The sequence below is a fragment of the Artemia sp. Qi Xiang Cuo genome, chromosome 15, assembly GCF_049724085.1.
Source record: "Artemia sp. Qi Xiang Cuo chromosome 15, ASM4972408v1, whole genome shotgun sequence".
Taxonomy (NCBI): domain Eukaryota; kingdom Metazoa; phylum Arthropoda; class Branchiopoda; order Anostraca; family Artemiidae; genus Artemia; species Artemia sp. Qi Xiang Cuo.
The window spans coordinates 22,425,283-22,446,861 of record NC_142808.1 but is presented as its reverse complement, the minus strand read 5'-3'; the positions used below and the strand labels follow the sequence as shown (position 1 = coordinate 22,446,861).

General features: G+C 35.2%; 1 protein-coding gene across 2 annotated transcripts in view; it reads right to left on the bottom strand.

Moving 5' to 3' along the window:
• Positions 1–248: 248 nt before the first annotated feature.
• Positions 249–21,579, bottom strand: part of LOC148943453 (uncharacterized) — a 102,840-nt gene continuing 81,509 nt past the window's right edge. For both annotated transcript variants that reach the window (XM_089101738.1, XM_089101739.1), the window contains exon 6: positions 249–1,607. In XM_089101738.1, the coding sequence (XP_088957864.1) occupies positions 264–1,607 (1,344 nt within the window). In that variant the 3' untranslated portion in view covers positions 249–263. The remainder of the gene's footprint in view (positions 1,608–21,579) is intronic.

Sequence of the window (21,579 nt, the reverse complement as noted above, 5' to 3'; positions counted from 1 at the left end):
GAGAGAAACAGTCTATATTAGACAATCATAACAAAGTCTAAATTTCTATGAAAACAAATTTATTTAAATAAATCCAAATGAACTATTTTTTTGGTAACAATTAACATTACTTAATCCAAAAGTAAATTCAGACATTTAAGTAAGCAAATGAATTCAGTTTTACATCTGATCTTTCAAGATTAGAGTATATAAGATAATATATTCGAAATATCTTTGAAATTTGTTAGGACTTCAAAGACCTAAAAATATACGTAACTAGCATGCTAAACTTTCCTCGGTGGTTGTATTTTCACCAACTGATCTTCAGTTTTATCAGTTTTGATATCTCCAGGTTGATGAGAGGCAGTTTCAGTTTCATTCTTTATGACTTGTTCAGGGTAATTCAGCTTATTTTTTTCCTCTTGTAACGTTCCTGCTTTTAGCTCTTCAGTTATTTCATCACTTTCATTAAGAATACTCTCTTCTCCAGTTTCTTCTACACTGTTTGTTTCTCCTAAATTTGATAAAATTTTCCCATCTTGTTTTTTTACTATATCTGAAATACTGTGTACAGGAAAATCAACTTGTTCTATTTCAGTGTGTGTTTGTACATCTACATTCTCATATTCTTGTTTTTTCATAGGTACTAGCTGCTTAAGTACATTTTCTTTTTCCAAAATTATTCCGGTCTCCGAGAGCATCTCAATTAGCCTATCAGTGTTTTCTTCTACATTTGCTGTAGTACTTTCTTTGTTTTCCAGAAATCCATCGTTTCTAACAGCATCTGTGCAAACATTTAATTTTTCTTTTTCTTCACCAGCTTCAGTATCTGTCGTGTTTTCATCTTCTTGATTAGCTCTCGTCAGTACATCTTCACTTTTTTCGTCTTCAGTTTCAATAAGGTTTTCAGGGGGTTGTTCTTGATCAATGAAACCGTCTTTATCTATTCCTTCTAATCCTTTTGTATTATTTTCACTTGATTCGGCAGTTGAAATTTCTTCTTGAAAAATTTTTTCTAATGCTTCCTCCTTGACTGGCCCTACATTAGTTCCTTCAGTTTTTTTGTTGGACGCTTCTTTCAAATTTTCTTCAACTATCCTTTCAGAAACTTCTTTTCTATCTTCATGAGAGATCTCTTTCGTGTCTTCTTCATGTTTTTCTTCGACGTCCTCTTCTGAGACTATAGCCTCATCAAAGTCTTCTTCATATTTTTCCTCGTGTTCCTGGGTCACATGTTCTGCCTCAACTGTGGCGTCCTTCAAGTCTTGTGATGCATTCACAACAGATTTATTTACAGTGTCTTCAGTTCCTTTATCATTTCCATTTATTGGACAGTCAGTAATTTCCTTACAAGTTTCTTGCTTTTCGTTCTTTTCTTCTCTTTGTTCTGGTGAAGAAGATAGAATCTCATCAGTTTCGTTGTTCCAATCCTTGGTCTGAGTCACTGTTTTTTCCTGACTCTCATCAACAGCTGGATTGCCTTCCTCTCGTTCTTCTGAAGAGTGTGTCAAATCATTTTGACCATTGTTATGAATGTTTTGATTCCTCTCTAATTCTGCCTCTGCATCTTGGGAGAACAGAACATACTCGGTTAAAGGAGTCAAGGGAGTTGACGCCGTTGACTTGCTCTAAAAATAAAATACATATTTTAATATTCCGAAGGCTATCTCGCCCACACATCAGCTTGGTCGGATGAAGTCGACCAGAAAACCTCCGTGTGAAAGAGTTTTCAGAGTATTTTGTGATGATAAAACAAAATAAAAGCTAATTATTAATTTTAGGTTAAAGATGATTAAGCAGCATGATATATTCATGATGAAAGGTCGTGGTAACAGCTTCTAAGCGTTTGGTGCCCCCCAAGGCCGTTGAGAGGACGACCATCTTCAGATATCTCCAAACCTTTGTCTTAATAAGAAACTTGGTAAACTTGCCGTCTAATGTGATGGATAATAGTATTAAATACGAGGTATGGAAGCCAAGCGCTGCATACAACATTTTTGTGGTCCTTAAATATGATTCCATGCTACAGTTTACATTTCCTCGAGCTTTTTAACAGCAGATCCTTTTGATTTTTAATTCTCTATTAAGTGGAAAAAGGAAGCCGCATCAAGTTAAAAAAAAATTATGGGCTTGGTCAACCCCCATCCCATTTTAGAACATTTATATCGCCTAATAAATTGATATAAAAGTTAAAGACAATATATTTTTTATCCTGTAAAGAAAAATCACGCAGAAATATATAAACTGACCACCAGCGCTGCAGGGAAGCACCGATTAGTCACAAAAGAATCTTGGGTTCAACTTCCATGCCAGCAGTAATTTTTCAGTTTTTTTTGTAACGATGCTTTAAGAATTAATCTGCTTAATTAGAGAAATATATGTAAAACTTCGGTATTTAAAAATTGAAAAAAGAATTTATGAAAATTGGTTTGTTTGGTAAAGTCATAGCTGAATAAAGTATATCCCAAAAAAGATTTAGGTGAGGGAGGGTGAAATGTCAAAAAGGCAAATTCATGTCATAATTTTCTTATTTATTATATAATAAAGTTTACTGCATTGTTGAGCTTGCTGACAAAACGCTCATCAAAATTGCCATCCCTTTTACATTTCACTGGATTTTTGAGGGGGGGTCGTTGGTTTTCATATTAGAAAAATTTCCTCCTATTAACCTTCCCTTGCATTCCAAATTCCCCCTCTAAAAGAGTCCCCAGTAATGGGAGAAGGGAACCACGCCTCAAAAAATTCGAAACACTCAAATTAATTGTATTACTAAAACTTAAGGGATTAAGTTTCCCTTCCCTCTAATTTGATCCTATGGGTTTTCCAGAAATCTCAACCAATGAATCAATCTTCTGAGCTTCAAAGACCCTCCCACCCCAGCAGCATTTTACAGTCACTCCCTCCCTTAAAGCTTAATGTGAAAATTTGATTTGTATGGAAGCTATAAGCCCTCACCCCCCTTAAAGTAAGTCTCAAACAGATTTTGTATAAAAACCACACTACTTATAAAGATCACTTACATGTTTTGAGAAGAAAAGTGTGATAACAAGTTTTTTTATCATGTATTTTTAAATATGAACCCTGTTGAAGATATGAATCGGGAAAATGAGGCTTGGCAGCCCTAGAAGCTCAGCTAATCCCTTCCTGTAATGAAAAAACTTGGATACTTGTCTTCGTCTCGTCGTTGTTTCAGAACAAAATGGTTATACTAGCAAAACATTTTCTTTCCAAGAATCAAATTTGAAATTTAAGTTTTGGGGCTCTATTCCATTCTTGTAAGACCTTCTCCAATGCAGACCAGAAACATAGATAGATAGATAGATAGTGTATTTCAAAAGCCCAAGAGCCATATACACACAAAAATTTATGAAAAATAAAGAAATCACAACAGAACAAATTACGAAACACACATTAACATGATACATAGCGAACAATACCTTATGGTAAATTATCGAGAAAGTCAGTTTAATTCCATATAATAAATAATAGTTAATTGTAAAAACTTTTCCTTGTTTCTAATCCCTTCTCTATGTACACACCAATACGAAATATTGTGGTTGGATTACTACTTTGTAAAATTTTAGGAAGCAGCAAAACAATCCCATGTAAGTAATTTTCCCTTTAATCAGAGAGCACCGGGCACTTTTGCAGAAAATGGTCCAAATCTTCGTCCTCATCCCTACAAAGAGGACACACATACCGACCATCAGGATGTGCTATCCCCCTGTCGAACACCATTTGCCTGCTCTGGATTGAAAGGCAATTCGCCCTAAGCTGAATCCATTGACATAAAATCATAGCCGGTAAATTAAATTTAAAATAAATTTACTCTCCAAAACTAGGTTTAACCTGATTATAATGATTCAATGTAGCAGAATTTAAAACCAGCCCTTGCAAATACTGAATTTCTTGACCCTCTAAGATAAATCGTACCTGGCCTACTAAATTTGTTGGTAGATCACGGGAACCAAGACCTTCATTGCATAATTAAGGCATCCCTACTCTTACTAGTAATGACCTGCTTTAGGACGGCCACAACAGTGATGAGACATACCCCAAGATTTGATAGCAAGGAGCTCTTGCTAGTCTATCCTCATTACACCCAAAAAGTTTCAACCAAACCCTAAGTATCAAGATAGACCTACGTAGTTTTAACGAAAACAGGCCCATATCACCTTTCAGAATCTGTGAATGAGTTGTCTGATGTAATCCAAACAGTCTTTTGTAATACTGGAGCTGGAGAGACTCCAAATTTTGTGCCGCTTCTCCGCCCCAAATCTCTGCTCCATATTTTATTACTGGTAACATTTCTGTATTAAATATTCTTTTATGTATTTTTAGGTTTTCAATTCCCACTATCTTCAGATTTATACAAATTGCAGACATGGCCACTTTACCTCTATTAATTAGTTCATCAACAGGACTCTTTAAACGTCCATTTTCCGACAAAACAAATCCTAGATATCTTTTTATTTTGCTTACTTTCAGTTCTTTACTCTATAATCGAAATTCATGATTATCTTCGCTACTTGTTTTCCTTGTTTTAAAAATAAAGACTTCGCTCTTTTCAATATTTATCCTTAGTTTTTTCATCTGCGAATATTCTTCTATAAGACTCAAAAGCGTCTGCAGATCTTGCAGTGTACTAGCCACCAAAGCAATATCATCTGCAAATAATAGTAGTGATAGTTTATGGGTCCCTAGACTAACTTTTGGAGCCCATCTATTCTCTAGATAATCAACAACATCATTTATAGAAATATTATAAAATATTATATAATAGCCTAGAAAACCTGTTACCAACTAACACGATTCCACTCACACAAATATACATACTTACTATCAACCTTACAAAAAAATGAGGGAGCCCAATTCTAAACACAGCACCTTTCAATAGCTCTCTATCAACACTGTCGAATGGCGTGTGAAGGTCCCGAAATCCCACACAAAGACAAGTTTTTCCCTTTCCATATTTATCAATTAATGCCTTTAAAATAAATATTTCATCTACTATCCCGTAACCTGTCCTAAAACCTCCTTGTTCTTCATGTATTATATTATTTTTATTTAACTATTTAGAAAGCGTGGTATCTAGTATTTTCTCCATTACCTTACTTAAAGCAGGGACAAGCGCTATTAAACGATAATTCATGTGCAACTTAGGGTTTCCTCTCTTAAAAAAGCGGCATAAGCAATGATCTCTTCCACTCAATTGGCCATCGTCCTGAAGTTAACACCTTATTACAAAGAAAAACAATTATCGACATAAAAATTGAAAGAAAATTCTTAAATAATGTTATTGGTACACCATCAACACCCGCAGCCGAGCCTCCTTTTAAATTCTTGAATACAAACTTAATCTCATCATTACTCACTTCCCCTACTAAATCATAATCATGTTCCTTCATAGAATAAACAACCATCTCTGTGGTATGTGCTACCTCTTGTATTTCTGCACAATCACCTTCCAAGCTTTCCAGGTAATCAGGCCATGAATTGGCGTTTAACTCCATAATTATACCATGTATATCTTTTCCATCTTCTTCTAACGCTTTCAACTTATTTGTTACATGCAACTTCATAAGCTCCTTTTTAAATGTTTATGATCCTTATCGGTTAAATAATATCTAATTTATTTTTGTAAACCCTCTAACATTAGCTACCCATTACATAAGTTTATAACTCAAAGAACACGATCATGAAGCTTCCCAGTCTTCAATCCAAGCTTAATAGCTCTATGATCGGATCCAACTAAATCTAGTACATCAATATCAATTCATTCAGGTACAAATTTCGTATCAATCAGCGCATAATCTACAACACTTGATGTTGGGCCCGAAAGGCAAGTAAACTCACCCAGACCCTTATTATTTCCAAACCTTCCATTCGGTATGATCAGACCATGTTCCTCGCAAAGCGCCAGGAGCTTTCTTCCCCAAACATTTATTTTTCTTTTTTCATCCTTATTACTTCGTGGTATTCTACAACAAATTGGGACCAAGTCTCCTAAATCTGGGATTAATAAATCTGGAACCTCAACCTCAATGCCGGTATAAGCAATAAAATCCCCCATCAAAACGCACTCAAAATCACTATAGCTTTCTTGTATTAGCGACAGTTCATCATCTAAAAGTTCCCAAGTATTTCCTCGACTATACGAACTATTTTGTGGAGGGATATACACAACACCCAAAATTAATCTATTCCCACATTTAAAACAAATACGCAGCCAAAGTAAGTTTTCAGATCTACTACATTAACTCTTCCATAACCATCAGTAACTGATGATTTAATGAAAACCAAAATGCCGCCATAATATCTATTATTTCTCGCTGGCTTACGCACCAGCTGTTCAACCAAATATCCTGGGAGAGGTGATATAGGAGAATGATCGTTCCATGTTTCAATAAACGAAATCACATCAAACGAAAGTAATTCATCATATTAAATAAGGCAACTTATCACGTAGTCCTTGTATGTTCCATTACACTAAACTCAGTGTATGGCTCTTTATTTCCTATGCGTCTATGCTTTCTGTCAGTGCATTAATATCACTGGCCATTTCTTGGAGTTTCTCGTTCCTGGCCTCTGTCGGGTAAAAGGCAAAATGGTAATACTCACGACTGCGACTATTAATATCTGTTAACACTTGCTGTCTATTATCAACAAAATCACAGGAAAAACCACTGTAAGGTCTTCTGTCAAGTCCTTTTCTTGGAGAATGGTTTCCTCCGGGTGCCACATTACGAGTGCCTGGTCGATGTAGGTCATTAGGGCTAATAACAGCACTAGCAGGTCTTTTAGTTGCCGATACTGCCTGAGAATAGGATGTTGATGGTATCACTGTCTCGGCATCACTATCTAGCCCTATCGGGATAACAGCAGGGTAATTTGGGAGCCTAGCACTAGGAGGTGGACCAAGATTTTTAAATGGCACCAAGTTACTTTTAACCTCTATCACAGCCTTTCCATTGTACCTGAATAGTCGGCCTTGGATAAACAGCTTGTCACCTCGTAGCTTTGCATCACGGCCGTCGTTCTGTGCAAGATTCTTAATTTCCTTTAAGTGTTTACGGGCTTCTCTTTGCTTAGCCGTGTAATCTTGGGCCACCGATAGACCTACCTTTCTCAATAAGGAACTATTTCTTAAGACGTATTCTCTGATTTCGACCGAACTCCGCTGCACTACTACTGGCCATGATTTCAATATAAAAATGTCATGTACATCCCCCTGACTTATTTTGGGATATGGCCTAGCACGGTTTAATAAATCCATAATTTCTTTCTTCACAGTATAGTTGCCAAGGTGTTGAGGAGTATAACTATAAATAATCAAATTTGTTCTTTTCTGCTCTGCTTCGAGCTGGTTGGCTCGTTCAGATGTGATTACTAGGTCTGATTTCACATTTTCCAGCTCTTTTTAATTTCTTCATTTGTCTTAGCATTGCTAGATAGCTGTGTACTAATGCTATTCATCTGTACTTGTAAGGCAGCAATATTATCCGAAAGTCCCGGAATCGCATTAACTTTTTCCGAAAGCGCTGGTAATAAATCCAATTTGAAATTTATTTCTCGTAAAAACTGGGCATTTTGCATTTTCTCGGCCTCTATTGTTTGGTTTGTCATTTTCACACTTTGGATCTTATTGATGTACAAGTGTAGTCCTTAATTTGATCTAGTATCGTACAAAACAATAAATTATTTTTCTTGTCTTCAAAAAAGATAATCGCAATTTTGGCACAAAGCCACACACAGGTAAAAATTGGTAACGCAAGCTGTCCAGATTTAATCCTGTATTTTATCCGATTGAATTGCTATTAACTCTCTGAACTCTGAATCAATGCTACATATGAGATCTAGATACTCTTGGTCTAAAACAATCCTATGAACAGCAAAAAACAAATTTTGAAGGGCATCTTTTTCTTGATAAATGGAGAGTATAATTATCCAGATTCAGACTCTCTTTTTGTCAGTCAGACTTGCAGGCCAAGGCAAAATTAAGCAGAGAACCCTTTCTTTTCTTTCCTGCAAGACTTTTAGGTCTAAGGATAATGAAAAAAAGATGAAAAATACCCTTTCATTTTCCAGCCCGACTTTCAGGGTCAAGGCAAAACTGTCCTAAGAGCCCTCAAATTTTCCAATGTTTACAATAAAGTTGACGACTTTACTTTCATATATAATAGACCATAGACAGATTGTGTTTTGGCAAGCTCTTTGTGCTTTTTCTTCCATGCCTCCAGCAGTGGTGGCTCTAGGCCTGTGCAGGAGCAACTGCCCCCCCCCCAGTTCTTCTGACATCTGGAATAAAATTCCTTTATATTTTTTATTTTCTAATTCCTGACATACCTCCCCCCACCAGATTATGAGGCCTATAACTGCTACTGGCCTCCAGCATAGGTTTCCTTTGATATTTGAAGCCGGCAAAACTTGTTATTCAGGTCCATCTCTTTATTATTTGGCTTATAGCCAGAATTCTAGTTTACCTGCTTGAGTTTTTCAATACTTTTTCTATATTATCTATTTTATATTCAGGTAATAAATCTGTGCAAAATCTAAAAGATCAAGCTTGAAAAAAAGGTTTGGGCGAAGGGGGGCAACTTTCCGCCACCTGGTGTTCTTCACAGAACGCCAAGTGTCCCGCACAGTTCTCCTATACTTGGTGCAGTTTCCGTCCTGCTGGGCCTGGCTAACGACACGCATTCACACGTCTACGACACTTGACATATGTCCGCCACGCTTGGCACCCGCACGTGATTTCTGAATGTGGGCACCCCATTGGTTTGGGTTCTGCACAAAAATAGAAATAAAATAGGAAAAAGTAAAACGTAAACTTAACTAAACATAGCCTGGGCCAATTAAAGGATTCTCAATCAGTAAAAAACAGGCAAATCGTAGGTATATTTTAAAACATAAAATAATCATTAAATTTAAGAAAGCTAAGATTGAAGTCTACAGCTCTGTCTGTTTCTCTTTCCTTGGCCTGTTCTGTTCACCTGAACAGACAAATACAATTTTTCTGCTTACAAGAGATTGAGGGGCACTATTATGTCAAACTTTTTGGAAGCTGGCACTGGATGTCCCGATTTTCCTCGCGTTTATTATTTTAGATCATATGTCAACTGAATAGAAAGGTAAAACTATTTTGCTAACAAGGGTCGTAGGGAGTCACCAAATCTTAAGACTAAACAAAAAAAATAATTTGAATTTTATATATTTATTTATACGAGTTCCAGAAAGTGCACGGTTCACAAACAAATTCGCTATAAGGAAAACAAAACAAAATTAATAACAAGGAATCTCTTGCTGCAATACTGCAAACTAAATACTTTCAATATTGTGCAAAGTTATAATTCTTTGGTAAAACTGAATGTAATTTAAAATGTAAACAATTTATACTAGATGGCAAAGAGAGTGAAAAACTTCTAAGAGTCATTTTTTTGGCCATTTGACAAGGGAAGTTAAGAATTAAAGCTACTAGCATTAGCATCTTAGGATCAGGAAGCTGTATGAAAAAAGTAGGACATAAAAAAAAAGAAAAAAAAAGAAAAAAAAGGAGAATCCATATAGTTTATTTGCTGTTTAGTAAGATTAAAGCTAAAATTTCTCCCTAAATGATGTTAGTTGACGTCTATTAATATCTAAGAATTATCTTAAGTCGAAATTCAGTCTGCAGAAATTAGACCTAGGTTATCTTAAGAAAATCTTGACAGATTAAGTAGGCTTGTTGACGTTAGACTGGCACGTCCTCTTAGGGACGCAGCCACAAGCACATCTGGACGCAGTCTAGAGTCCCCCTCCCCTCCCCAAATTAAATTTTCTTAAAGTTTTAGGAAATTCTTAGTCAAACTATCAAATAAAATTAGATTTTATCACCCCTCTCTTCCCAAATTTTTGTTATTATCCCCCCAAAAAGTCCTAGGTCCACTGGTGGCAGAGATCTGTACTTTTACTCCCCCCTACACTTTTAGGTATCTGAAAAGACATGTATGTAATAGTTTAGGGTACCTTAATAGAAGAACAAGTCTTGAAATGTCTGATGGTATTGATGGTATTTTCTTACAACAATGGCGCTAATTTCCGCTCTTATAAGTTTACCATGCTCTTTGATCGAAGGCTTGAAAGGAAGCTAAGATTATGTTACACCTATTTCAGACTAAAAGGCAATGACTCAATACCATTACTATTACTACGGACGGACTCACCAAACAGAACCGAGGTTCTTGCCAGAAAGTACCCACCCTCCATTACATAACAATATGTAGCCAAAATTCTATTAAAGTTTAAAAACACCAAACTATCTATCACTAACTTTATTAGCAGAATAACGTAAAACTACGTAATGTATCGTAACATGTTAATAAATGTGTAAGCAAAGCTTATGATTACATATATGAATCCACAAATCTTCATTTTAGCAGGTGTTTTTAAGTTGAAGTAAATAGTTTTAAGATGATAAATCATCTAATCTAGTGCAGGCTTACATAGGATTTATGCATCTGACGTTAGATTCTCATTTTTTGTCTCATAACTACATGTGTTTCTCATACTTAAACGTCATTTGTGTGACGTTGTGTGACATCATTTGTGTGAAACAGAAATCGAGGTTCTAGCCAGAAAGTAACCACCCTCCATTACATAACAATATGTAGCAAAAAAAGGTAAATTATCGTAACAGTAATATCAAGCAATGCTTGATTTCACTTATGAATCCACGAAGCGTTTTTAAAGTGAAGTAAATACATTTAAGATGAAAAATCATCAGATCTAGTTCGGGCTTACACAGGCTTTATGCATCTGATATTAGATTCTCATTTTTTGTTTGATTAAAATGCATATACATAGCTATATGCGTTTCTCATACTTAAACGTCATTTGTGTGACTACTCACTCTTGAGGGAGGGCCCTCTGTCCAATTCTCCGCTTGTATCTCGAAACTGGTCTTATAATATCTGTAATTTACTTTAATTGCAGCTTTTAGAATTTTAATTTCCGAATCCCTTCAATCTTTTGGATTTGAAAAAAAAATGACATGAGAATTTTGAATACCCTGACGTGCTTGCACTTTCCCTGTAACTTTTTATGCTTTTACACAGTTTACTGTGCTTTAAAAAAAGCTTAAAAAGCTTTTAATTTTTATTTAACATGTTGCCTTCCCTCAATTTCACTTGCCCACAAAAAGCCTCTTTGTATGCAACTGTTCAACTGAATATAATCCAAAATAAGTTGATTAAATGTTTTCTTTTCAACTCAACATTCCACACCTTATTGTTTTTTAATATTTATTTTTTACATTTTTTAATTTTTTTAATGTTTTTTATTATAATTAGTTTTTTTTTTGTCCTTTTGCTGTGTTTAATTTCGTCCTTTTTTGCTCCTTATTCAACGTCAATTCTAATTTTAAATTTGAAGTTTGGTTAAGGTCTATTTGGCGAAACGCATAAACTCAAATGACATCAACTCCAAAGACAACTCGAAGACTTTTGGAGTTTCACACCGTATTAGTTTATATTTGTGTGGAATGTCTCAGTTTTGTTTAATGAGAAGTATCTCCGACGGTTTTTCTCTGTAAATAAATAGAAACTAATTGAACTTCCTGCATTTTTTGTTAGTTTCAGTCATATTCAATACAGGTGCATTTTTATATTTGTTACTATATGCTACTTTTTCAAGGCTCACTTTACGATTAGTGAGAATGGCAGGAATTTGAAATCTAAAAAATGATATTTTTGGGGATCATTAGTTTCAAATACTGACAAAACACGGCAAATTTCGTCAAGCAAAATCGAACAAGCGACGCTGCTATGTAAGTTCCTGGTGGTAATAGTGAAGTTTTTTTTTAAGTTTTCCTAGAACAAAAACTTCTTTTAGATACACAGCTTAAAAAACGCCGCTATTATATCTTTATGAGTGAAGCAAGACGATTAACCCAAATCGAAGCAATTACTTATCTTAGACGCAATTTCAAAGAACCGATTTTTTTTCTCTGAGACAAACACGAACCAAAAAATTGCCAAAATGAAAATACTTTTATCAGCGATATCCAGCAGATAATAAGCGAAATAAAATGCGATATCCAGCTGCCAAATCAAAGTTTGGATCCTGTCAGAGCCTTAAAGTGTGTTTCATACCTTAAAGATGACTAAATGGCATCGCTCTGTGAATTCCAGCTAGTATGCGAAATTGAAAGCAAAATTCCCTATGTTCCTCTTAGTAGTTTAAATATCTAAAAACATTAAAACTTCTTAAGATACCTATTGGAAAATTTTTTGAAAAAGTGAAAAATATTTTTTACAAGTGTACAAGAAGAACACTTATCTGAAAGTCAATTTTACACGTTGGGCTTTGACCCAAGACACAAGTAAAAATGCAGCCATCAACAGGAAGATACTTTTTTCAAGTGATGTGATATACAGGTGTCAAATCAAACTTCGACTTCTGTCAGAGTTTTAAAGTATGTTTCAGAAACAAAACGAAGGAGCGCTTTCACACCAAAAGTATTAACACTTGATCTCCCCTGAAACTAAATTCTAACGGTAAACTTTGTCGAGTAAAACAACCAAACGACGCTATTCTGCGAATTCCGCCAGGTATATTAAATTGAATGCAAAATCACTAGTAAAGTAAAATAAAATAACTATCTAGTAAGTTTAACTACATAAGAAAAACATTCAAGTTTTATTTTAGACACCTATCTAAAAAGTATACAAATAATATATTTTAACAAGTGTATAAAAAGGAAGCAATTACTTAATTTAAACAAAATTTTGTAGGTAGGAAGGACGAATTTTTTTATATGATCTAAGACAAAAGCGAACCAAACGGTCGGCAACATGAAGTCACTTTGAACCAGGAAATGTGGTATCCAGCTATCAAATCAAAGTCAGATACCACTGAGAGCTTAGCCTTTAAATGTGGTTAAGACATAAATCGAAGAAGCTGTTCCGTACACCAAAAGCTTTAATAGTTGATCTTCCCTTAATCTACATTTTTAAAGAAGATGGTAATTTCTTTGGAGAAAAATGACCAAGTGACGTCGCTCTATAAATTCCGGCTGGTGTATCAAATTGAAAGCAAAATTCCTTGAACTTTCTTTGCTATCTAAGTAAGTAGAAACATTCACATTTAATTTTAAACACCAATTAAAAAAGGCTATCTATAGTATATGATTACTAGTGCATAAAAAGGAAGCTTTTACTTAATTCAGATACGGTTTTCCCGCCTAGAGAAGTAATTTACTCATTTCTGATGTGAAAAAAAACAGACCTAATACTAGCCCAAACTTTTTCATCTGGCCACAGGAAATCTAGCGATCAAAGCAAAATTTGCCTGTAGCTTTTGTATAATTTAAAAGCCAACCCTGGGCGGGCCTATAGGTAATCTAAATTACAAAACTAAAACAATACGGAAAGACGATGATCAAATTAAAAATACACTATTCCATTGAAATTGAAAAGTCCACTTCTACACCATCATAGTTTTTATCTCTCAGCGTGAATAGTCACATGGCTGTGCAGCTCACAGAACAAAGCTGGCTTCACTTTGCATTTCCATCTTCACTCATTGGTGGATTTGGTGACATTGGTGGTGCAGGACTCTGAACAACATGCAAAAGACAAAGTTGTGAGGTAGGTAGCAGTGAAATTAAAAAGCTACAAAATGTGCAAAACAAAGAGTATACTTAACCATAAAGATGAAAAATGAAATGTCTTGCACAGTTCAGGAGAATTTAGGGTTGGGGGGGGGGCAAATGTATTTTCCAATTTCTACGGAGATTCATTTTTTTAAATATGTTGCGAATTTTTTGAAGATATTTGCAAAGTTGGTTTACTCTTCAAATTCATGGATTCAAAGCCCTAAGCATATCCAAAATTTGCTCATGTAAAATTTTGAATTGTTAGAGAATTTCATTGTCAATTGTTATTTGCAATTTTTATTAGCATACACCTATCACTTGCTATTAATAATTTTTCCTAAGGCGATGGAAACACAGCATAAAGTAAAAATATCCATTTGAAAATTAGTTGATATTATGTGGATATAGTGAACATAGTGGATATTAATGGATATAGCCTACTGTAATAACAACTAAACATTATAGCGGCATCTATGCTTAAGGGTGTATAATGATCTTAAAAAATAAGAATTAAATAGAAATTCAATTATTAATAAAAATAAAAATATAACTCCACACACAAGTATACAGTTTTTGGTAGCAGCCGACACAAAAAAAACGAAAAAAGAGACACAGGTGAAAAATCAGCGAAAAACAGATAATACAAGACAGCTGAAACACCTTGCCCATCTTTTGCTACAACAATCAGCGAAGTTGTATTTTCTAGAGCTCTATAATAATTTTTTATTTTGAATATTTTCTGTTGACATTTCAAAGACGTTCCCTATTTTCCTATTTTGGAGCTTGGTACCCATTTAACTGGTTTTGGAGTTCTTTTCATTAAAAAGTGATTTTCTGTTTTTCTAATTTTTTTAGACGTATACGGTTGTATAGGTTTCCGCTTAAGGGGATTTTATACCTCAATGGATCACTCTATCTCGTCCATTATAAACTTTTTCAGTGTGTGTGGCTAAGCTACTTAGCATTGATTTGGCGGTCTTGCCATAGCTTGTAAAGCTAGGATAAGAGATTTAAATAAACGATAGAAAACTGAAAGCCGACACCTATTTTCCTCAAAATCATAGAAAATCATTTAACATCTTCTGTTTTGTGCTGGAGATAGAGGTTTTAGATTCAATGAAGTTAATATCATTAGATAGTCTGACTTTTGTTTTTTTCAATTTAGTAGAGACGAGTTTCCTTTTTGAAGTTCAGGAAAGGGCTGTCGATAAAAATATTCTAGAATAAATGCTAGGAAAACATTAAAAATAAGCTCAAAAGAAGAATCATTTGAGTAATTTGAAAGCTTTTGAAGCTTCCTGTTGTGCCACCAGCCTTGATTGAAAACCCCATCGACACAGGGTTCACATTATTTGTCATCAATCTACATTTGTAAGGAGGCCTTAATTATATGTAATTTGGTAACTCAATTTTAGTAAAGCTTGGAATTTCTATTTTGCTTCAATAGATCAGAAATAGTGACAATTTCAAACTAGCTTGAATTTGAAAATAACTTCACTTTGCGTAACTAGTCATAAATCTTGTATTTACTCTTCTTTGTTCATGAATCGAATGACTTTTGAACCCGTGATAAATCTTCGAAGACTTAATTTAGACCAGTTTTGGGTATAAAACAAAGAGAACGCAAGGCCTTGAAATACTGAAGAAAAACAACTTTAACAAAAGTTGTTGATTGGCAAAAAGAACAGGAGAAGGGGGCTTTAACGAATCAAGTAGCAAAATGAATATAACTTATGGATGAGAAACAATTCGGGGTAGTTTGCCTCGGAACCAAGGAATATGAGTAAGTGTTTTTTTTTTATAAATTAGGATAAAAAGCTACCACTGTCTGTCTAGATTCCCCTTTGAGGATAAAATTGAGATAAGAAGTAAACTTCTGAAGGATTTCTGTCACCTGGATAGACCAGGTTAAGTAATAAATTTAATAAAGCGGGATATTTTATTATATTTTGGTGATTTGGGGTATATTTCGGTTAGAAAGACTTGGGACTCTAAATGAAATACAGCATTTTCTAAGGATTGAAATAGAAATAAAATTAGTTTCGTATTAGAAACTGGAACTTGTGAATAACCTAGGTTTAAGTACAAGATAAACCCCTTAACCTTAAAGAATAAATTAAAGAGCTTTTGCCTCCTCCTTCCAGATTAGGGACCTTTGGAACTTACGTAGCGTTTATTAAAATATTATCTACAAGAAGATTGGAACTAGAGGACAATACAATATTCCTCCCCTAGCGAATTCTCTGACGGTATACGAACGAGGGACTCTGTTTCCTCTTTTTAGCCACTTTTGCATTTCTCACCCGTGCTAATATTATATAGAGGGGGCCCTGATGCTCTACTGATTGGCTAGGGAAGAAAGTGGAATTAAATTGCTAGATTAAGAATTTCAATCTCTTCCGTACCTAGATTCAATTTTCTCTAGAAAAGCTGAAGTATATCAAAATTCCAAAGAACATTAACTTCCTTTTCAGGATATAAACCTAAAAACTTGGTTTAGTTTATACAACTAATTTGAGATCCAATAAAAAGGTTATTCATAGTTTCTGAGAAACAATAACTTGATGCAAAGAATTTTAATTACACTGGTACCCAAGTCTTGTCTGATTATTGAAGTGTAGCTTTTTCAATTAGAAGTATTCGATAGCCTAGAATTAACTTAATCCTCTTTTTTTGGTAAACATTCGTGGATTGAACAACAGACCTAGAAGAGGTTTAGAAGTATTCAAAATAATTAGAATTAGAGTATTTTTCCTTTTATTTCCTTTTATAATATATATCAGCTGTCACTGGATTCTGAGTACCGATTTTTACCCAAGCCTCAGTTAAAACACGCTACCAAATTTTTAGCCCTGATAAGCAGGGGCAACTTTACAACTGGTGTCAGCGGTACTCAAGTTCGGTGCAACTTTCGTTTAAGGGGGGGAGGATTAATAAAAACACATACATTTTGGTAAAATTTAGTCCTCGGTTCCTCCCAAGAAGGTGTGTGTTCAGTTTCTGACGATTATCGTCAAGCCTAGCAGCGACAGAAAAGTTGTAAAAAGTATTCATTAAAGGAATTTTTTTTAAATAGATTGACTTAAAAGGAAGTTTAGACAGCTTCTTTGTCTTTCTCTTTGTTACAAGTTCTAGTGTCCGTATCGTCTGTAGTTTGCTTAAATCTTTTTTGATACTAGTGTCGTAGGTTAATTATCTTCATCAGTGTAATCATACTGTTAGCCTTGAGGGTTAATTTAAATCGAGATATTGAGCTAATTTTTACGCAATTTATAAACTAACTCATTTTGTAGTTTAAAACAATTTAAAGGTTCAAAACGTTTCCCACATTAAGAGTTTATAATGATAGAATCATCATGATTTCAAATGAAAACAAAATCAAAGACTTAGAAATTGCACTACAACAAGCACAATCTAGAATAAACGCTCTAGAAGGGCAATATAGAGATGCCACTGTCACATGTACGCTTTATAATATCTTTGTAGAGCAGGCACCTCCCATCTCGGCACTAACATATCCAGATAAAATCCACTTGTGGATTAATATCCTCAGACAAACACATAGGAATTTAGAAACAAAATGACCTCGCTATGAATAACCAAGCTATTTGCTATACACGGGGAGAAATCCAAAGATTTGCGACGAGATTAGACATTTCTAAAATCAGAGATTTAGTTAGACAGACTTCTAAAAGAAGCCTTTTTACATGAAAAAACCAGCCACACAAAAACTGCAACTCCTATCCGAGAAACAAAGGCCATCTGAGTTGGTAAATCAAAAGTTCATGAACAAACTAAAGCAACAGACGACAAAGATGAATTATTAGTGCTGGCCAAGAGATTTGAATCGATTGATTTAATGTATAGGGACTTCTCAGACATGTCTTTGGGAGCAGCGGTGGTTGACTCAGGAGACAAGACTTCCCCCGGAGAGCAAAGAAATAACTCCAGAGTAGAATTTCAAAACGTAGGAAATTATAAAAAAAACCCATAAAAACTTTTGAACTACATAGAGTCCAGTTATATTAGAATAGATATGTCAAGACCAACTAGGGGAAATTATTCCAGGAATAAATTTAGTGAAAAAAAAAAAAACACTCGCATAAAATGCTGGACTTGCGGGGGTCTACATAGAAAATCGGAACGTGAAAAACCTCCAACCTGTATCCGCTGTGGTGAAACAGGACACAAAGCAAAATATTGTTTAGCTGCAGCACCTATAAAACAACCGCAAGAAAATTTTAAGGGTAATTTTTTCCGAAAGTACTGCGGCCTCCGAGCGATGGTTAGAGAACCACCGGAAGGCAAAGGCCCAGATTCCATAGTTTTGTAGATATACGTTAACCGTTAGAACTAGACCTAGTATGACTAGGAGTAACGGATATGTCATGACAGGGAGTCATGTACTTCAGAGGGAGGTTGAGAGTGGTCCCCAAAGCTGCGCCACGCCGACATGACGGTGGCGAATATGTGATTTAGTATCGGCCGCGGTGCGCCACTAGGCGCGCCGAATTTTTTTGGTGGTGCGCCGCCAATTTTTGACCGGCGGCGCGCCACGGAGCGCCAATTTTTCTGATTAAAATAATAATAAAAATTCCAATTCACCAAGCACATTCAACCTCAACTTGATTTTAATAACGATTTTTAAATGGTTGGCTAAAAACATGCAAGAACAATATGACAAAACAGGAATTTGTTGGGCCGTGCGGAAAGTGTTTATGTGCACCGTCGATCAGACCAACTAGAATTCTCATTTTTAGCCACTAGACTCAGGGAAACCTATGTTGTGTTTATGTTTAACATCGCATTGTTCCTATAAAATCGCGTGTTTAGTCATTTTCTTCTTGATAATGATTTGGGCTAATGTGTGTATAAATTTCAAAGTTTGAAGTTCAAACATCTCCTGATCATCAAATACATACGAAAAGGAAGTAAAAAAACAAATAACAACATAAATAAACACTTTATACAAGTCAGATACCATGGCTTAACAACACCAACAATTTTAAATCAGGCGTTACATCACTTCAGTTACAATTGATGTAACAAAAGTGAGTTTGTTCACTCTGCCTGGAGGCATTGATCTTTTTGCAGTCACTATCAGTCCTGTCGTGCTAAAAAGCCGTTTACCTGGGGCACTTGTGGCCGGTACAGCCAGAACTTGACGAGCGTAAACTGCCACTCACGGGATCTGATACTAGCATTGGACCTTGGGGTCCCACAAAATGCCGCAAATGGGCTTCTTCTTTGTATATGCTGAAATACATTGTTTTTATCAGGGAGAACTAACCTGCACCTTTACTACAGGGCTCCTGCGCCCTACACTACAGGGGGAACTAAACTGCACCCTTACCCTCTTTTCTTATCAACACGGAATAACCCTCCAAAATTCTTTTCTGAAAGAAGTGGTCAAGTTATGAAGTTTCAAGTCAAAGTATAATGCTGCTTCAACTTCAGTGTGCTCTGCTCACTGTGCAAAAAAAAATGTAATTCATTTCTATAGATATATTTCTATACTAGCTCTAGCTCTTTTCCAGATTAATTAAAAAAAAATTTCCACAAAGTGAGTTTTTCAAAGAAAAATAAAAAACTCCATTAAACAAAAAATGAGCAAAAATAAATCAAATAATCTAACAAGCGGGAAACTACCACAAATCAGCATCGATAAATAAATGAAACCCAAAACGAACTGAAATTACAATAAATAGCCGTGTCAAACTCAAAACAAGCAGAAATTAATATAAGTTGGGCTCAAAACCCCTATGCCTTTCCAAGGTCAGAATAGAATTTGCACTTTACTGAAAAAATACAAAGGTTTTTACTTTTATAACTTTAATAGATCAAATAATATTAACATTTTGATTACCAAATATCAGTATATGTATATTAAACTGACAATGCACATTCATTCGTATTTTTTTAGTAAATTACAAATTTCGTTCTGGCCTTGGGAAGGAATAGTGTTTTTGAGCCAAACTTATGTTAATTTCTGCTCGGGTTGGGTTTCATTTATTAATCAATGCTGATTTGTGGTATTTTCACGATTGGTAGATTATTTGGTTTTATGTTTGCTTATTTTTGGTTTAACGGAGTTTTTTACTTTTATTTGAAAAACTTATTCTGTGGCAACAGTTTTTTTTTACTAATTTCTGCTCTTTTTATATTGGCATAGTCTTTTCAGGGAAAAAGAAAATAATACTTTAAATCTTTTCGTTTTTTTTAAGAATTTATAGTTTGGGCTGCTATTTGTATGCAGGAAAAAAATTCTCAGCAATTTTTAACAACATAGACCCTTTTAAAAATCTGGATGCAAATAGTAGTGTTTAATTTAGTTACATATCTCCTGTAGTTGACCTAAAATAGAAAACTTGATACCATTTCCAAAGAAGAATGTTTACTTTCAATGATAGCTTGGATACACATAAGCTATTTTGATTGGGCTAAATTATCTGTGCATATGTATCCCCGAAGGTCTGGAAGTATAATCCTGAGTTAATCTTTGGATACTACCGAGATACCTCATTGGGGATTAGCTTTATCATAGTGCTTTTTGATTTAATTTTAAGGCAACATTTACTTTTTAAACATAAAAGCAATTGGGAGGGTGGACGTAGTAGGGGGATTAGTTGCCCTCCAATCACTTTCGACTATTAAAAAGGGCATCAGCCCTTCCTATTATCAATCGAATGAGCCCTTTTCGAAGTTCCTACGACAACTCCTTCGATACGAAATGCCCTGGTCTAAACAACAACAACAACAAAAAAAAAATGATACATTATACCCACATCAATCTTTACTATAAAAATGTCAAGCCTTCCAATCACTTTCGATTATTAAAAAGGGCACTAGGCCTTTCGATTTCCAATCGAATGATCCCTTTTTGAGTTTCTACGACAACGATTTCTATAAACACCTTATACGCCCTCAGGGTATAAATTACCACCCTTACTCTAAGGGCTGTGAGGGTGGTTGTCATCCTCTAAGACCTAATTTCCAGAACTTTCAGCTACGTTAAACAAAATGGCTATCCCAAAATTTTGATTGGATATGTTTTGGAAAATGGTGGGCGTGGACGGGGTGTTTGTTGCCTACCAGTCACTTTCGACTATTAAAAAGGGCACAAGCCACTCCAATTTCCAATTGAAATAGCCCTTTTCGAAGTTTCTACGACAACTTTTTCGATACGAAGTTCCCTGGTCTAATGGAAAAAGTTATACATAATACGTTGTGCCCACATCTTTCTTATATACCCCCAGGGCACAACTTAAAACCTTTGCCCTATGGGTTGTGGGGGAGTAACCTCCGCAGAAATGTATTTATTCTCCAGAAATAAATTACTCTAAACAAAATGGCTCTCTTAGAAGTTTGATTGAATGTGTTTGGGGAAATGGTGGGCGTGGAAGGGGTGTTAGCTGCCTTCCAATAACTTTCGACTATGAAAAAGGGCACTAGCTATTCCAATTTCCAATCGAATGAGCCCTTTTCGAAGTTTCTACGACAAATCCTTCGATACGAATTGCCCTGGTATGGAAAAAAATAAAAAAATAAATAATACGTTTTTCCAACATCGTTCTTTACTTAGGCAGCGCGATGGTGCTACTTATGATAAGATCCTGTATTACCTAATGTTCTTTTATCTACCTCTTTTAATCTGAAAAATCAGAAAGAAAAATGAAAAGAATTTTAAAGTGGAAGGTAGAATTTTTGTTTCAATAAAAATTTCTTCTTCATCTTCCAACGAACCGATATACACGGCGAGCCCAAGATGACAGTATTTATCTTTAAGAAACAGATTAGCCGGGATGATGGTTGCAGCCTGGAGGTCGATATCGATAAGCAAAAAAGAGACAAAAAATAAACAAAAAAATGGCGGTGTATTAGTGACGCCGCCGCCGGATAGAATCAGCGGTGGCGTTGGCGCGCTGATGCAAGCTCGGCGGCGCGCCACCGTTTTTTTTTCGGTGGAG